This window comes from Hoplias malabaricus, chromosome 15, assembly GCF_029633855.1.
Source record: "Hoplias malabaricus isolate fHopMal1 chromosome 15, fHopMal1.hap1, whole genome shotgun sequence".
Classification (NCBI taxonomy): domain Eukaryota; kingdom Metazoa; phylum Chordata; class Actinopteri; order Characiformes; family Erythrinidae; genus Hoplias; species Hoplias malabaricus.
In genome coordinates this window covers 37,577,055-37,593,756 of record NC_089814.1, presented here as the reverse complement: position 1 = coordinate 37,593,756, position 16,702 = coordinate 37,577,055, and the positions used below count along the sequence as shown (strand labels likewise).

The 16,702-nt window shown below is 45.8% G+C and overlaps 2 protein-coding genes and 1 long non-coding RNA gene across 6 annotated transcripts in view; 1 reads left to right on the top strand and 2 right to left on the bottom strand.

The window, feature by feature from the left end:
- LOC136668763 (uncharacterized) overlaps positions 1-3,985 on the bottom strand; it is a 242,456-nt gene extending 238,471 nt beyond the window's left edge. For both annotated transcript variants that reach the window (XR_010795525.1, XR_010795526.1), the window contains exons 1-3: positions 3,935-3,985; positions 2,608-2,676; positions 1,129-1,257 (exon numbers count right to left, since the gene is read on the bottom strand). This is a non-coding gene — a long non-coding RNA (uncharacterized lncRNA). The remainder of the gene's footprint in view (positions 1-1,128; positions 1,258-2,607; positions 2,677-3,934) is intronic.
- si:dkeyp-23e4.3 (rho GTPase-activating protein 7) overlaps positions 1-12,170 on the top strand; it is a 70,588-nt gene extending 58,418 nt beyond the window's left edge. For both annotated transcript variants that reach the window (XM_066646456.1, XM_066646457.1), the window contains exons 6-14: positions 18-188; positions 2,015-2,174; positions 2,463-2,661; positions 4,951-5,164; positions 6,685-6,799; positions 8,528-8,749; positions 8,868-9,085; positions 10,116-10,289; positions 11,166-12,170. In XM_066646456.1, the coding sequence (XP_066502553.1) occupies positions 18-188; positions 2,015-2,174; positions 2,463-2,661; positions 4,951-5,164; positions 6,685-6,799; positions 8,528-8,749; positions 8,868-9,085; positions 10,116-10,289; positions 11,166-11,274 (1,582 nt within the window). In that variant the 3' untranslated portion in view covers positions 11,275-12,170. The remainder of the gene's footprint in view (positions 1-17; positions 189-2,014; positions 2,175-2,462; positions 2,662-4,950; positions 5,165-6,684; positions 6,800-8,527; positions 8,750-8,867; positions 9,086-10,115; positions 10,290-11,165) is intronic.
- Positions 8,654-16,702, bottom strand: part of rars1 (arginyl-tRNA synthetase 1) — a 33,936-nt gene continuing 25,887 nt past the window's right edge. Inside the window, exons 14-16 of one of the 2 annotated variants that reach the window (XR_010795524.1) lie at positions 16,405-16,652; positions 13,179-13,351; positions 8,654-9,004 (exon numbers count right to left, since the gene is read on the bottom strand). Coding sequence is in view for 1 of the 2 variants with exons in the window: in XM_066646458.1 (XP_066502555.1) it covers positions 13,242-13,351; positions 16,405-16,652 (358 nt within the window). In the remaining variant the exon portion in view is untranslated. Of the gene's footprint in view, positions 9,005-12,597; positions 13,352-16,404; positions 16,653-16,702 lie in introns of those variants that run through there. The other variant, XM_066646458.1, reaches the window with a different exon arrangement.

The window sequence follows — 16,702 nt, the reverse complement described above, 5'->3', positions numbered from 1 at the left end:
GGTTTTGTATGTTTTAGTGCTCGGAAACTTCACTGGTCCAGCGAAGAGAACTTCTTGACGAGTAACTCCAGGCCAGGCATCGAGGCCCAACCCGCCTCCCATGTTTCAATGCTGCGGAGATTGAGCATGCTCAGACTCACTGCCCTGATGGACAAACACTCACCCTTCAGCAAGCAGGGCTGGAACTGGTAAGATGGGTGAAGAGAGATAAAAAGAGAGGAGGGAGTAAAGAGCATGTGTGTGTGTTGGTGGGAGGGAGAGAGAGACAGAGACAGACAGAGACCTGTTGTTCTGAGAATCATTCATTATTTATATGGAGGTGCAACCTTGGCGCGCCTCTCACCAGACAAAACAGGAGGTTTCAAGTGTGGTGCACTTAAAAAAAAGAGAGCGAAGCCTTTCACCTTGACTGCATGACAAAGCATAAGCTCGCACTGTGACTGCAGGAGAGGTATCATCATCAGCACCCTTCCCACAACTTTGGAAGAGTCTCTCACTGTGATTCTTCTTGGCAAAGAAAATGCATTTTCCGTGGCACCTCTTTGTGTGAACACACTTTGAAGGCAATTTGAAGGCAAACTGCCTAACAGCACAGTGACCGGGGTCATGACAAAAGGGCTCAGACAGCTCCGGCTATCATTCAAAATCAAGATCCTATAATCACAACCTATACTTTGAGCTCTTTTAAGCATTTCAGCTGAATGGAAATGGAACAGCGGGCCTTTGTTACGGCGGTCGGCACCGCTGACCTTAGATATCACCGCACAGGACGAGCGCATTCAGAGCGTGATTAAGGACAGCCCGGTCCTGCTCGTCTTCTTGAACTATTAGCCTTAATGCTGTTTGTTTCTCCCCATTTCCTGGCTTCATTGTTTGCTTTCTTCTGTCTTTTCACAAACAGAATTTCAGATCTGCGTCTCTCAGGCTCCCCGCGGGACGATTAATAACCCATTTGACGTTATGCGTGTGCGAACTGAACTGGAGTAAAACTGATTGCTTAAGGCAAAAGCGCAGCATAATTGACTTTTTGAGGGGAGTGTAATTGGACGATTTGTTTTAACAACCATCCGGCTAACTACAAAAGAAATAACCTTCTCAAATCCTCCCACTTCCACCTCCGATACTCACTCGGGCAGATGCAGACGCGCGCCCTCATCGATCCGCTTGCTTGGGGTATTCAGCGGCGTCGACTCCGCACGCGACGCTTGACGTCGTACACGCTTCGCCCGTTGCTCGCCGCGGTCCAGCACCTTTCATCTGTGAAGAACAACACAAGTTGCCGGTTATTACAAAGCAACGGGAAGTCAGGGTCTTCTTACGCATAAACAATCACATTGAGGAACTAGTGGAACGTCGTTAGGCTAATGGAATGAGGTGGATGCTGATATTGTTTTTAACTGAACAGCCTAGTGTGATGTTAAAGTGCGCTAGGCCGGATTGGAAAGGAAGGTCTAATGGAAAGGAACGCTATCAAGGAGAACCACATTGTATGAAAATGTGCAAATCCAGCCTCGGCCGGGTCGTCCACTCCCGCCAGCCGAGATTTCATTGGTTTTTGAAGTTATCTGGAGGTGCCTGAACCTGATTTATATAGAAATAATGAGAAGCGGCCCTTAAATTGCTGTCAGGTTATCTCCTCAGCTACACAGCTCGTAACCACGGCAGTCAGTTCGCTGGCTAATGAAAACGGGCCTTCCAGAATGTAAATCAATATGGGCTGCAATGAATGAAACGGACAGTCTGAAATTTATCATGAGCCATTCGCTAACAGCCCAATATGTTTTCAAGGATTAAAACCACCGTGCCCATGTTAATTGCTTTATTTCTTTACCGCCAGTTTCGTCAGGCTTTCCAACACTCGGGAAGTAGCGAGGAGCTTACTCCACCAGACGAATGAAATGTCAAAAAGGCACACTCACAAACTCGTCAACAGAGGGGGTGCACGAGAGCTACTTCTCCATATAGCGACTTAACGTAGCGGTCTAACAGAAGTCCCATGTGTTTCCCACTGCAGGACAGTGCCCAAGGTCTACAGAAAGATGAAGGCATCCGAGCACAAGAACAGGAAGGTTTTTGGGGCGCCGTTGCTCCAGAGTGTCCAGCATACAGGGAAGCCTCTGCCCCCAAGCATTCTCAGAGCTATGGAGTACCTGAAGACCGAATGTCTGGATCAGGTCAGTGTCCCAGATCACCGTCTAAATCCAGAGCACGCTGGACAATGCTGAATATAAATGTATTAAGGTGACCGTCGGACTACGGTGATTTGTGGAATGGATTATAATAATAAATTACAATAAAGAAGGTGCTCGTTTCATGATGGCGCCATATAATTTGCGAAAGAATAAGTGATAAATGGTAATTGTACAGTTAGCTTTTTCCACTAAAGCAATAGCTAACGGCATTAAGACTCTGAGCTTATTTTATTAACCCAAAGACATTTCATATTTCTCCACAAACTGCAGGTCGGGCTGTTCCGAAAGTCCGGGGTCAAGTCTCGGATCCAGTACCTGAGGGACATGGTGGAGGCTGACCCCGATGGGTTTTCGTTTGAGGGCCAGTCGGCCTTTGACGTGGCAGACATGCTCAAGCAGTATTTCAGAGACCTACCTGAGCCTGTGTTCTCCAGCAAGCTGTGTGAGAGCTTCCTGCACATCTACCAGTGTAAGCACTCTCAATCTGAAAAAAACAAAAACAAATGTATTTACTCTGAGGATCCCAAGAAAAGAGAAAACAATTTACTCAAACAAAGGACGAGCAGGAACCACTACCCGTCCACAACTGCAGACTCAATATCAGACTCCTGTGTTGTTGTTTTTTTTTCTATTTATTACAAATAAGCTGTGGAGTCTTTTATTGTGTTGTTGTTTGTTGTTTCTGCTGGTGCCATTGTTGTAGAAGTAAATAAGTTGTTTTTAAGCAGATGTCTGTGTACTAACATTCACTATGTTGTGGCGCCTCATACGGTACAGTCACTAACATGTTCACCCACCACATGAATAATATGGAGCATTTGGACCAGATAGAGGGTCAGACAGCGCTAAACCAGTACCAGCCAGTCACTTAGCCCTGCCAACAAAGTCCTAGGAGTGGAGATATACACATAACCAAAACAATATATCCTAATAAACAGAAGAAATGCTTTAGTGGTTTATTTTAAATACAATTTCAGGCTCAAGGAGTACATACGGTTATAGGTTGCGAGCCTCACTAGGATTAATTTTTGTCAATGAATTTACTGCTAAATGAGCAGAGTACTTTTATTTTGTAAATACATCAATGGGAAAAAAAAGATCTGACTTCATTTCCTTGTTCTGAGCATTAACATATTTATCTGAATATTACTAGGGACAACAATACACTAAACTGAAAACATGAACAAAAATGACCTTAGGATATTTATTTACAGTTTATTCTATCAATATTTGGGTGACTAAGGTCACATGACTTTTTGCTTATTATAAAATAAATAAATAAAATAAATTACACATCCCCTACTACTTCCTGAGGAGTGCACAGTGATACACAATTACTTGCAAAAAATAAGTTAATAAAATCAATAAAAATCTAAAAATATACTAATTGGCATAGGTGTGTATGTAAGGATAAAGCCCATACCTTTCTGTCCTGGGACTTACTTATTTACTGAACTGTACTCCATTACTTCAGCCATTTACCAGTGTCAGAAAAGTCGTGTTCCACAAATAAACGGTTAAAGTCTAACCTCGTCTAAAAATACAGGGCCCAGTGACGTGTAAACACTAGCTCTCACAACATGGCGTCGTGTGTTAAACAGAACAATGGATTTATCTGAATTCCGTGACCGTTACATTTTGATACAGCAGGTTTTCCTGAGTTTTAGCTTCCAGAACACACACAGAAGCAGAAACTCCGGTCAAAGACACGGTTTTATTCGAAGTGGTAAAAGAAAACTTACAGTTCTTTAACCGTCGTGCGCGTGCTTGGTGTTTTCGCGCTTTTTTTTTTCTGCAAGCACTGACAGGACCCTCTCTGAAACGGCTTTTATTTTGTTAACGACGACCCAGATATGTCTGAGATTATTTTAGAGAAATGCTGTTATAATGTTAATATAGTTGTTCTAGAATAAACCTTCCTATTTAATATCAATAATAAATATTAACTCTACATAAAATGCTTTTTAATTTTAAAAAGGCCATTTACCCAATGTATTAAAGTTCCCCTTTGGCCATCTACTAAACCTAACCCTCTGTCTTCATAAAAATTATATATTTATAGATTATTTCCAATAAATGAAATCATATCATGCCTTAATGGTGGCTTACATGATTTTACAAATTACATTAAATATGGTAAGTTCTAGTTACATTGAAATAGCCCAAGCCTGTTCCCACTGGCCTACAGCTTGAAAGCGCCAACATTATAGGATTGGTTCCTTAGGTTTATGATGAATGGCTATCAATGGAATACTTGTTTAAAGGCAAAATGCTGAGGAAATTGACTGCTTATTTTGCTCGGTATACTTCTTCTACAACATCATATGGGTTTAAACATTTTATATTCACTGAAGGGAGTCTGTAGATTCGGTATTAAAACAGTATGATAATGTAGAGGAGATGTGTAATTATTCTCACTTATTTAAAAAAAAAGTATTTTGACTTGTGTTGCATAGGCTTTTGCATAATATTGTATCTAACCTTAATAAGAACTCTTATTAGCTTGTGTTTCTTGTATAAAAGCAAAAATAACACTATAGTTCATAGTTTAAAATACATTGAGTATAATTATTAGCATAATGTATATATTTTTATTACTATATTTGAGATATAGAGGTATAAAGAGAAGTAATTTATCAGACTAACAGTAATAGTTCATTGTTATTTACCTGAGTGTAGCAGACATTTGTGTAAAAACTGGCCACTCGTTGTGTAACACAACACAATCTGAACTTGAGGCTTGTATAATACCCACCAGACTTCCCTAAGGATCAGCAGTTTGCAGCAGCCCAGGCCGCCATCTTCCTCCTACCCGATGAGAACCGAGAGGCCCTTCAGAGCCTCCTCTTCTTCCTGCGAGAAGTAGTGGCCTGTGTGGAGGAAAACCAGATGACCCCCACCAACATCGCAGTGTGCTTGGCCCCTACCCTGTTCCATCTCAACATCCTCAAGAGAGAGGGCACCAACTCCAGGTACTTTGTGAGGAAAGATATCTCCTGTGATATTCCAGCAGTTACACAACTCTCTATAAAAGTGCGTAATGCAGAGTTAGCGCCAGGGTTACCAACTTGCCTTACTTCTGTTTTGTTAGCAATGGCTCCTTTTATTTTATTCCTAATTAGTTCCACATTTCGGAGTTTAAGGTTTACATCAAGCCCCACTGAAAAAGTCCATTTTCAATGTTTTGCAACAAGTTTGTGTTGAAGGGAGCTACTTGTGTCACATCAGAGTGTAGCCCCACATCTGACTCCAGTTTCACCCTGATGAGGGAGATATTATATTTGTAGTTAACATTCAGAACAAGGGCAAGAGTGAAAGAGAGGGAACTGTTGTGTAGAAATGATTAATTTTTCACAACAGGCTTTCTTTGAACTTGATTTATTCCGGGTTTTTTTTTTGGCACAGCTTTTCTTATTAGCTTCCAAGCATGAGATCAGTTATCTAAGATGACTGCCTGCGTAGTCCATGGACGCTGCAGACATTTAGCCGTTGCCTTGTCCACTCTGGCCTCCCTCCCGCGCTGTGTGGCGTGGACATCGGCCACAGGGGGAAGCTGAAATGCAATGATGTCATAGCCAGGCACCCGAGAGTAAACGCATTCAGGCGGCGGATTCAGAAACAATCAAACAGACCCCCGCCATCTTTGTGTGCCAGATGCAGTGGAGCCAGCGAGCTCTTTCTGCCTTCCTGCTGAGCTCTGGGTGGAGTGCTGCAAATTGGCACACTACAGATTGATATCTTTTTCCGGGACCAGACACCGGGTGGGAAAAGATAAGTGGGTTGAGGAAGTTTTTTTTTTTTTTTTTGCCCCAGAACAGGATCTTCATCAACTGTACCTCAGCGACTCATAACTCAGGATTGTTTTAAAATGAAGCACAAAAGGAAACAATTGCTTTTTATTGTATCAGTAAACTCTCCCCCCAGTCTTCCTTTTGAGCCCAGAGGATGGACTGATTGTAATTTGGGGATCTACAAAGCACCACAGCCACTGAAGCTGTGTGAATTGTGTGTAACACCTTCAATGACATCCTTCAGCGTCCCAATTATTCAGCCCTAGTGGACACGATGATGCAGACTGTCCTTTCCCTCTGCTGGGACAGGGAGCATGAAATACCATACTGTACATATATAAACACTATTATATTCATTGAGCACAGTCAGCTGTGACAGAATTGTTAAATTTAACCTTGAAAGCAGGTCAAGGCTATGGACGTTACCCACAATGCTAGTTCAGCAGAGGTTATGCCTCTCGAGGCTGTATTGTTTTTGCGTTCTGATTGTGGAGATTAGCACAGAGCATCGACTGAACATTCTGAAAAGGAAGCACGAGAAGGAGCTGTTTCTTGTTTTTATTAATAGTGTCTCCCTCCAGTCTTTGGTCAGGGTCCAGAGGAGGGAGCGATCCTAATTTGGTCATTGACAAAACCTCTCAGCCACGTCACTGTGTGAGTAACGTGTAACAGTCAATGACATTTCCTGTTTTCTGCCACAGGTCCAGCCACAGGAAGTACAGCTTGGGAAGGCCAGACCAGAGGGACCTGAGTGAGAACCTGGCTGCCACTCAAGGACTGGCACACATGCTGGCGGAGTGTACACGCCTCTTCCAGGTACAGCCACCGCTTTCCACTGAGGTAGCACTAGGCCTCTATCTCATGTGGCCAGCAGGGGTGAAAGATGAATAGCCATCATATAGAAATCACAAATCAAACTACAGTAGTATGATTTTAAATAGTAAAACCCATTTTTAACTACACTTTAGGCACAAGTCCAACAACATGATTGGTTTTCTCAATGATGCTTTAATTCAGTCACACAGCTCCAGTGGCCTGGAGGTTGTGGGTTCGAGTCCCACTCCGGGTGACTGTCTGTGAGGAGTGTGGTGTGTTCTCTCTGTGTCTGCGTGGGTTTCCTCCGGGTGACTGTCTGTGAGGAGTGTGGTGTGTTCTCCCTGTGTCTGCGTGGGTTTCCTCCGGGTGACTGTCTGTGAGGAGTGTGGTGTGTTCTCCCTGTGTCCGCGTGGGTTTCCTCCGGGTGACTGTCTGTGAGGAGTGTGGTGTGTTCTCCCTGTGTCTGCGTGGGTTTCCTCCGGGTGACTGTCTGTGAGGAGTGTGGTGTGTTCTCCCTGTGTCCGCGTGGGTTTCCTCCGGGTGACTGTCTGTGAGGAGTGTGGTGTGTTCTCCCTGTGTCTGCGTGGGTTTCCTCCGGGTGACTGTCTGTGAGGAGTGTGGTGTGTTCTCCCTGTGTCCGCGTGGGTTTCCTCCGGGTGACTGTCTGTGAGGAGTGTGGTGTGTTCTCCGTGTGTCTGCGTGGGTTTCCTCCGGGTGACTGTCTGTGAGGAGTGTGGTGTGTTCTCCCTGTGTCCGCGTGGGTTTCCACCGGGTGACTGTCTGTGAGGAGTGTGGTGTGTTCTCCCTGTGTCTGCGTGGGTTTCCTCCGGGTGACTGTCTGTGAGGAGTGTGGTGTGTTCTCCCTGTGTCCGCGTGGGTTTCCTCCGGGTGACTGTCTGTGAGGAGTGTGGTGTGTTCTCCGTGTGTCTGCGTGGGTTTCCTCCGGGTGACTGTCTGTGAGGAGTGTGGTGTGTTCTCCCTGTGTCCGCGTGGGTTTCCACCGGGTGACTGTCTGTGAGGAGTGTGGTGTGTTCTCCCTGTGTCTGCGTGGGTTTCCTCCGGGTGACTGTCTGTGAGGAGTGTGGTGTGTTCTCCCTGTGTCCGCGTGGGTTTCCTCCGGGTGACTGTCTGTGAGGAGTGTGGTGTGTTCTCCGTGTGTCCGCGTGGGTTTCCTCCGGGTGACTGTCTGTGAGGAGTGTGGTGTGTTCTCCCTGTGTCTGCGTGGGTTTCCTCCGGGTGACTGTCTGTGAGGAGTGTGGTGTGTTCTCCCTGTGTCCGCGTGGGTTTCCACCGGGTGACTGTCTGTGAGGAGTGTGGTGTGTTCTCCCTGTGTCCATGTGGGTTTCCTCCAGGTGATTGTCTGTGAGAATTATATTTCTTACCCACATTTTAATTGCAACATTAATATCACTTGTACTTTAAAGGAACACTGTGTAATGTTTTTACCATAAAATTACATCTTCAGAATCATTGTGATGATCTACTGATCGGCAGTAGGGAGAAAAGAGCCTCTGGCTTTAGTACTCTGAGCTCAGCACTGCAGAAACTGCACTATGTACCATTTGTAGCAGGAAAGGAAACCACACCCCCTCTCTCTTTCTCCACATTGAGTTCAGTACCATGCTTTAAATTAAGGACCAGGAACAAAAAAATTGTAAAACTTTCATTTTTATTTCACTTGCTTTATTCACACCTAAATAACACTTACCATTTCTCAATTCATCACAGACACCCCATTACTGGGAGGAGCAGAGGCCCAACACCTTTTATGAAGATGCCTTCAACGTTGAAGGAAGCTTGGGCTCTCCTTTACACAGTGGTGAGGCTGATCTAGCCGAGCGCTCCAAGCTGGATATTACAGTCCAGCAGCTCCTCAGGGAGGCGAGAGAGAAGCCCAAAGGCTGGGTAACCTGCTCCACCTCAGATCACGTGGACGTGGCATTTAAGAAGGTGAGCACCTATTTGTCCAGAACACAACGATAAAAGCAAGCCAAATGAGGTGTTAGAGACCTCTGATATTTCTGGGGAAATGAAAGGGCAGGCAGTAACTAGGGCCCCTGTGTTGTAGGTGGAGGATGGTTTCCCGTTGCTGCTGTGGAGGGGGATGGTGGAGGTGGACGCCCCGCAGCAAGAAGTCCTTCAATGTGTCCTGAGGGAACACGAGCGGTGGCAGGGCGACCTCCTGCACAGCGAGGTGGTGGAGACCTTGGACAAGAATGCAGAGGTCTATCAGTACACGCTGCAGGCCGCAGGGGCCAGGCCACCACTGCAGCATGTGCTGCTGAGGTAATGAGGCATCCCCTGGCTTCAAGCTAACCATCCTTAATATAACCTTTACCTTTCTGGAGGTGCGGTCGCATGCAAATGTTTGGACACTCCTAGTCATGCGGTCAGGTTTTGTGGATCTTAAAGGATCTTAGTAGGGAGAATAGAATCTCTGTACTGGCCTCAGCACTTCAGAAACTGCACTATGTAACTTGTGGAGGAGGGTTGGAAATGCCCCTTCCTCCCATTGAGTTTTTTTTACAGTGCTGTAAACATTAATTACACTGAGGGGAGCCCCAACAGCAGAAAAACCCAAATCTTACTTAGTGTCCCTTTAAGTGAACACGGCTAAATATGGGATTTTTTTTTTTGTGTTCTCTATAGAGGATGTGCACTTATTTTCACTTTTAAAAACAACCCAAAAAATGTCCTTTCACCAAATCTGAGGTCAAACTGGGGTTAGATTTGATCCACACGAGTAGGAACACCTCCCAGCGCTGCCGTGTCTGATCCAGTCTCGACCCACTACCCCGATCATACCTGCGCTGTGGGGGTCCTGACCAGTGAAGAACAGGGAGGAAATGGGGATAACAAAGTATGCAGAGCAACAGGGGGCACTGATTAAACGGAGAGTGAGTGTAGATACAACGTAGGTGTTCCTAATCCAGTGATAGCGGAGTGTATCCCTGTTCGGGCCAAAACAAGCTTTTCGAAAACGCATCTCTAATTTAAAAATCTTATTTAACTTCATATCCTTGTATAAAGGACATGACTACACTCGACTACAAAGTTCACACCCGGTGGTTAGCGCAGCGTCCTGCCACGGGTCTCATCCCAGATTAATCATGAATGCCTATTCAGTGACAAATGAGGGCAACAGAGAGGAATCAGGACATGCCTTCCGTTTCACACGTAATCCTGTTTACTGCTGCCATGCTCGTACGCAAGCCACCCCACGGTTCAATAAGCCAACCGTGAGGCTCGGCTCGCTGGTGTAACTCAAGTGATCCCCCAGCCGGACCCTTGTTAAACTCCCCTTCTCCACCCGCAGGACCTGGCGCTCCGATCCTTCATCAGGGCCTCTATTCGTGGCGTCCACTTCAGTCGAGCGGCCCGAAGTCCCGACCAGAGGGGTTCTGGCGCAAGTGCTCTGCTGCCTGTTTCTCCTGGAGCCGACGGGGGCGAGAAAGTCTCGCCTCACACACTTCTGCCGAACGGATACCGGGTGAGTACGGGCGAGTCGGAGAAAGGGGAAACGGGGACAGGAGACGGTTCCTTCGGTACGTCTTCAGGTGATCAATTTGTTCCCTGCATGAGCGCTCTGGACCGGAGGCTCGAGCAGATTCAGATTCTGCAGGAGAATCAATGAAACACGAGCCAGTAATTCAGAGAGCAGTTGTCGAGAAAATTGAGACGTACACCTGGGGATGTGTTGTGGCAGGGGAAACGTGTCGCACAATCATTGAAAAATATTGCACCGGCTCCATTGGCTGGCGCAGAAGTAGATGACAGGTTTGGGAATGTAAAGGAAGAAATACTATGCATTCCTGTGATTGCGTTTCACGTCGAATCGGCAAAGCAAAGACTCCGAGTCACACACCGCTGCTGCGCTTTCAGAGAGGGAACGGCGATCAATTATTTATGGCCTTAGAAAAACGACTGCGTACTAGACACACCGGTGTTCCTCAACACGAGGCACCGCGGTCCATCTCAATGACAACGGTTTATGACTCTGCTTTAAGTTAATTACAACCACTAGCAGCACAACAAATTTATGCTCAGCTCACCTTCTCCCAACCTCCTTTTAAAAGACTTTTAAAAAGAGAAAGAAATTGCAGGAGGTGGAGGAATAATTTGTCGTGACATTAATTTAGGCAAGTGGCAGCTCGCTTAAAACACTCTGTTTATTTGTTCCTTTTAAGTCTGCTTAACATTGTCTGCAGGCCTAATGGGACCGATCTCATTAGCAGAGGAGGAAATTGAAAGTAAACCGGTCTTTGTCTGTGGCTCCTTCAGCCCATATGTCTCTGTGATGGCGCGCCTGGAGTCCCAGCACGGTTATTTATTCTGCGCTCTCTGTCTCTCTCTCTCTCTCCATCAGGGGCCGATCTCCAGAATGGCACAATAAAGTTGGCGGACACCTGCTTTCCTCCGCCTTGGCGGCTATTAGAGACTCCTTCAGACCCAAGACGAAAGATTCCAGGGTATGAACAGACTCCAAAGGGCTGTAGAAGCATTGGTAGCTTCAAAAAAAATTAACACGTACATAAATAAAGCCGAAGAAAAGGTGGAATGGGATCTCGGAAGTGGTTCGGAAGCAAGCGCGAGGAGCATTTAAATGCAGAGACAATCCAACCCCCTCCCGGACCGGGAACAACAACAACGGCATGATGAGATCTTCCAGGAGAGCCGCTTCTCTTGGCTTTATCAAGACTGACAAGGGAGAGTGTCAGAGTAATGAAACGTCTCATCCCATTTGAAAGGCCGTTCCACGGGCTAATGCATCGCAAAGGTTGTTTCCAGCGCTCTCGCCTTGACTCTATTTTTTTCCCAGCGTTAAAAGAAGGACGGCGAATGTGAAAATCTACTTCTTTGAGGAGCGCTTCCATACATCATTGTTCTGCGCAGAGACGGCAGCGACACGTCACTTCAAAGCACGACAGACGTGTTGCTGTAGGGGAATACTTCTGTACATTAGCGGGTGTGACACTGATCCGTGCGGGCGTCTCGTTGTGTGGGAAACTGTAACGTTCACATATTTATTCCAGAGAGACTGAGGGCGTGTCACACTTCTCCCCCGTGTTGTTGACTTAAAAACCACAGTTCAGTCCGTGTCTGACGTTTGTCTTTGTACATATTTAAAAATGTAATGTGAGAGTCCTTTTATTTGATTTAGAAATATTTTATGGCCGTGTAATATAATTCAGTGCTTTATTTACGTATTAAAAATGTTACAGAGGAGATTATATATAAACAAATTAAATAGATTTAACTACTGAAGAGCTATTTTACTTCATCTAACCCACCATAGGGAACCTGTACCACCTCCAAGAGCTACTGAACTCTATCGACTGTCATCGATGTGAATGAGACACGTATTTAACAGAATAAGGCACAAAAATGATCACAATAACCATGATGTCTGCTTCAAAACAGAATCAAAGTATTGCTATGGAATGAAGAATTAAGAAACATGTTAAAGCCTACTTCCACAGTGCAGTTTCCGCGGTGCTGAGCCCAACAGACCCTCACATTGAACTCCTGGGACATGATTCAAGGCAGATATCCCTTGGTCCTATGCTTAGTGAACTAAAACTTTAATATAAATGTCCAATGTTATGTAGTGGTCTTCATGCTCTGTCTCCACCCCACACCCCCACCTTCTAAATACTTCATCCCCCTCAGCCTTCACTGCATTGTGTGAGTGGAAGAACGGCATTAAGATAAGAGCTGAGCAACCACAAGACGTTTACCTGCGCTTCAGTAAGTAATTAGTATATTCCACACATCTATAATTTAGATCTTCCACGAAAAAATTATCAGGAAGCGTCCAAAGTGTAAAGAATAACCAAAGGCCTGGCGAGTAAATGAAATCAGTCCAATTAATCTCCATTCTGATTATCAGGCCAGGACACTACATTAATCACCCACAATTCATTTAATCTCAAAGCCTGAGTAAAGAAAGAGCGAGATTATAAGAGCTGAACTCGATTACTTTATCTGAAATGGAATAATTCAGAGTCCGGAGTCTGCTTCAGAAGGAAATGGATCACGGAACGCATTCAAATAAAATCCTGATTTATTGCATAACCTAGAGGCTTTCGTTTTTATTTTGTGGCTCTAATATGACATCAGAAAACAGTAAAGAGTGGGACTTGAAGGTTTTGGTAAAGGCGAAGATAATTAGTAGATGCTGTTTGAAAAGAATAAGTGGCTCGTCAAAAGGATCCGATTCATCTCTTCTGCTAGCTCCAGCGTGGACTTGTGTGGCGGCGGTATAAAGTCTGATTGGCAGGTCTCTGGATGGCTATTCTGATGTTTATGTGAAGTATGATTAGCAATCGAGACCAAACACCATTTTTACAAGGAGTCATTTGGGTTTTATTTGTTTTACCGTAAAATCCCACAGGACAATAACGGTTGGCGGAAAGGGCTTGTGGTCAAGGCAGCGATTAGGTCACATCCTCTGGACAGGGGTGATGCCCAATATGTCAAAGCCTTTGGCCATAACTGCTGCCGTGGCCTCGCACAGGAGCATCCTCCACATGTTGACTTTGACCACCTCCCCTGGGAGAAAGAGAGAGAAAGTCATATAAAGCGTGAGCTAAAAGGATTTCACAGGAATATCTCATTTCCTTTTGTTTTTGATCCGATCAATGACTATTTTCATGCACAGACGCTTAACGTCCGTTCACTAACTCAACCACAGTTAACGTTATTACTGCTTCACTTTCCCACAGGTGAAATTCAAACAATGGTCTGGAAACTCAATAGCGAATGGGAACCCATAATGAAAAAGGTTGAAAAATGAGCAATTAGGCGGCTTTACGAGCAACTGGTGTCAACTGAACGGATTGGTTTTTATCTTCTAAAGTGTCACTTCATTAAAATACAAAGCATTAACAATTAGAACAGGTTACTAACAGTTATTAAGTAACTGAGCAACAACAACATAAACTTCGAAAATAAGTTTGTGAGGGGTTTTGTCGATAAGAAGCCAACTCTGTTTCATTCTGGCGTCTACTCAATATAGATACAGTAAATTGCTTAATCCATACCACCTTAACTGGTTTAATTTAATGTTGAATGGAAGACAAATCTATAGCATTAACTATCGGAAACTTCACCAGTTTCCTCTCAGTTGTAAAACATGGATAAGGGACTGCAAATGGCACAATTCCACTGTATGGTACCTGCTCTACGGCGCTTTACAGGGTTCCGCTGTAATTCGCTTTACAGGGCTCCGCTCTACTTCCCTTTACAGGGCTCCGCTCTACTTCCCTTTACAGGGCTCCGCTCTACTTCCCTTTACAGGGCTCCGCTCTACTTCCCTTTACAGGGCTCCGCTCTACTTCCCTTTACACGGCTCCGCTCTACTTCCCTTTACACGGCTCCGCTCTACTTCCCTTTACACGGCTCCGCTCTACTTCCCTTTACACGGCTCCGCTCTACTTCCCTTTACACGGCTCCGCTCTACTAGATTTTACAGGGCTCCGCTCTACTAGATTTTACAGGGCTCCGCTCTACTTCCCTTTACAGGGCTCCGCTCTACTTCCCTTTACACGGCTCCGCTCTACTTCCCTTTACACGGCTCCGCTCTACTTCCCTTTACAGGGCTCCGCTCTACTTCCCTTTACAGGGCTCCGCTCTACTTCCCTTTACAGGGCTCCGCTCTACTTCCCTTTACACGGCTCCGCTCTACTTCCCTTTACACGGCTCCGCTCTACTAGATTTTACAGGGCTCCGCTCTACTAGATTTTACAGGGCTCCGCTCTACTTCCCTTTACACGGCTCCGCTCTACTTCCCTTTACACGGCTCCGCTCTACTTCCCTTTACACGGCTCCGCTCTACTTCCCTTTACACGGCTCCGCTCTACTTCCCTTTACACGGCTCCGCTCTACTTCCCTTTACAGGGCTCCGCTCTACTTCCCTTTACAGGGCTCCGCTCTACTTCCCTTTACAGGGCTCCGCTCTACTTCCCTTTACAGGGCTCCGCTCTACTTCCCTTTACACGGCTCCGCTTTACTTCCCTTTACACGGCTCCGCTCTACTTCCCTTTACACGGCTCCGCTCTACTTCCCTTTACACGGCTCCGCTCTACATGGCTCTGCTTGGACCTTGGTAGCTTTTCCACTATAGCCCCGACTCCCCCTACACCAAAGACCATGGCAGAATTTTAGGAGCTGCTGTTGTGATTCGGGAGAAAGAAAGAAAAAAACAAAAAACAAATGTGATCTCTGCTTGCATTTCATCATGACTGACAAGTCTCTCTGTCCAAACAACACTCTCCAAGGTTAACACCTCATGGTTTAGCCCCTACTCTACAAGCTTGGAATCAAGAGTAAGCAGGAACTAAAAAAAAAAAAACCCAGTTCCAGGAACCAGGGACCACATTTACATAAAGGAAAAGCAAAGGCGCGTAGAGCAGATCTGCGTCGAGTTGGTCCCATGCAGTGGAAATTGTGCCAAATGTGTTCAGCTGCTAGAAGCAGAAGAAGAAAGAATTATTTTTGGGTCCAAAGCATTCTCTATTCGAACTCAAGCAGCAGTTTCCAGCAAAGCCAAGTTCCCCGATCCCATGTCAAACATTAGTTCAGATCTTCACAAAGTTCACAAAGATCTAATCACCACACTTGCACAGCAACTTTTTCAATCATGACGAGTCACAGCCCAGGAGTGCTTCTAATCTCTTTTGTGAACCTCAGTTTTCATTAGTCTATATTAAAAGAGCTATTTAATCCGAGTCGAGCTAGCTTCATCAGCGTCTGTGTATCCAGCTTCTAACGAGGAAATTTAATTATGAGGGAGGAAAAAAAAGAAAAAGAAAAAAGATAAACTGAACTGAGTCCAGTAGCATGTGGGGGTTTGGGAAAAGACTTTGGACCTGAAACCAAGTCTATTCTTCACATTCAAAACATAACATCCTTTCATACACTCGCCTCATGAAAGAAAAAAAGGCACCTGTCTGTTAGGGCCTTTGTGCTGTTTCAGCTGGTAATGGCATTATGTAATGGGGTCGTGCCCCGGTCTCGTCTGGTGTAGTGTGGAAGACGGGTGTCTAACGCACTTCCTCGCAGACCAAAGCTCTGCAGAGATTAGCACAATGAATTCACCTCAAAGAAGACCATGCTAATTAGCAGAGTAGCTGATTCAGGTGTGTTTAATGAGTTAGATCATTACCTCCGCAGTGTGGCGGCCCACTACAACCAGAGTCTAACACATGCACTCGGCAGGGGTAGCCAGTGTGTAGTAAAACTCCATCCACATGTTCATATGGAACACCTACCTCGAATCTCCGCTCACTGTCCATTTTATCAGCTCCACTCACCACACAGGAGCACTTTGTACTTCTACAATTACACACTGTAGTCTGTCTGCTTTCTCTGCACACTTCATCCTCTCAGGACCCCCACAGAGCAGGTGTGAGGGTGGGGGTCCTGAGAGGATGTGGGGGTCCTGAGCGCTGAGGAACAGGGGGAAATGGGGTAATGAAGTATGCAGAGAAACAGATGGACTACAAAGTGCTCCTGTGTGGTCAGTGGAGCTGATGAAGATGTTAGCATGACCCCAATGGCCTCACCCTACTGCACAGCCCGGTGATTCCTGAGGTTAGCCCCACCTGTCTGCCGGTCCTTCTCCACACAGTAGCAGCTGTCGTAGAACTCCGTGAAGGTGGTGGCCAGCTCGTAGAGGTAGTCGCACAACGTGTGCAGCAGCAGGTCATCCAGGATCTTCTGCAGGATCTCGGGGAAGCGCAGGATGCACTTGCCCAGCTTCCATTCCTTCTCGTGCTCCAGCAGGATCTCGCAGGTCTCCGCTGCTTTACGGAGAACCGCCTCCTCGATGTTGGCCAGCCTGGCTATGGACCTGCGGTTCACAGAGAGCAGAATCACCGAGGTATTAATAGCAGGCTAAGT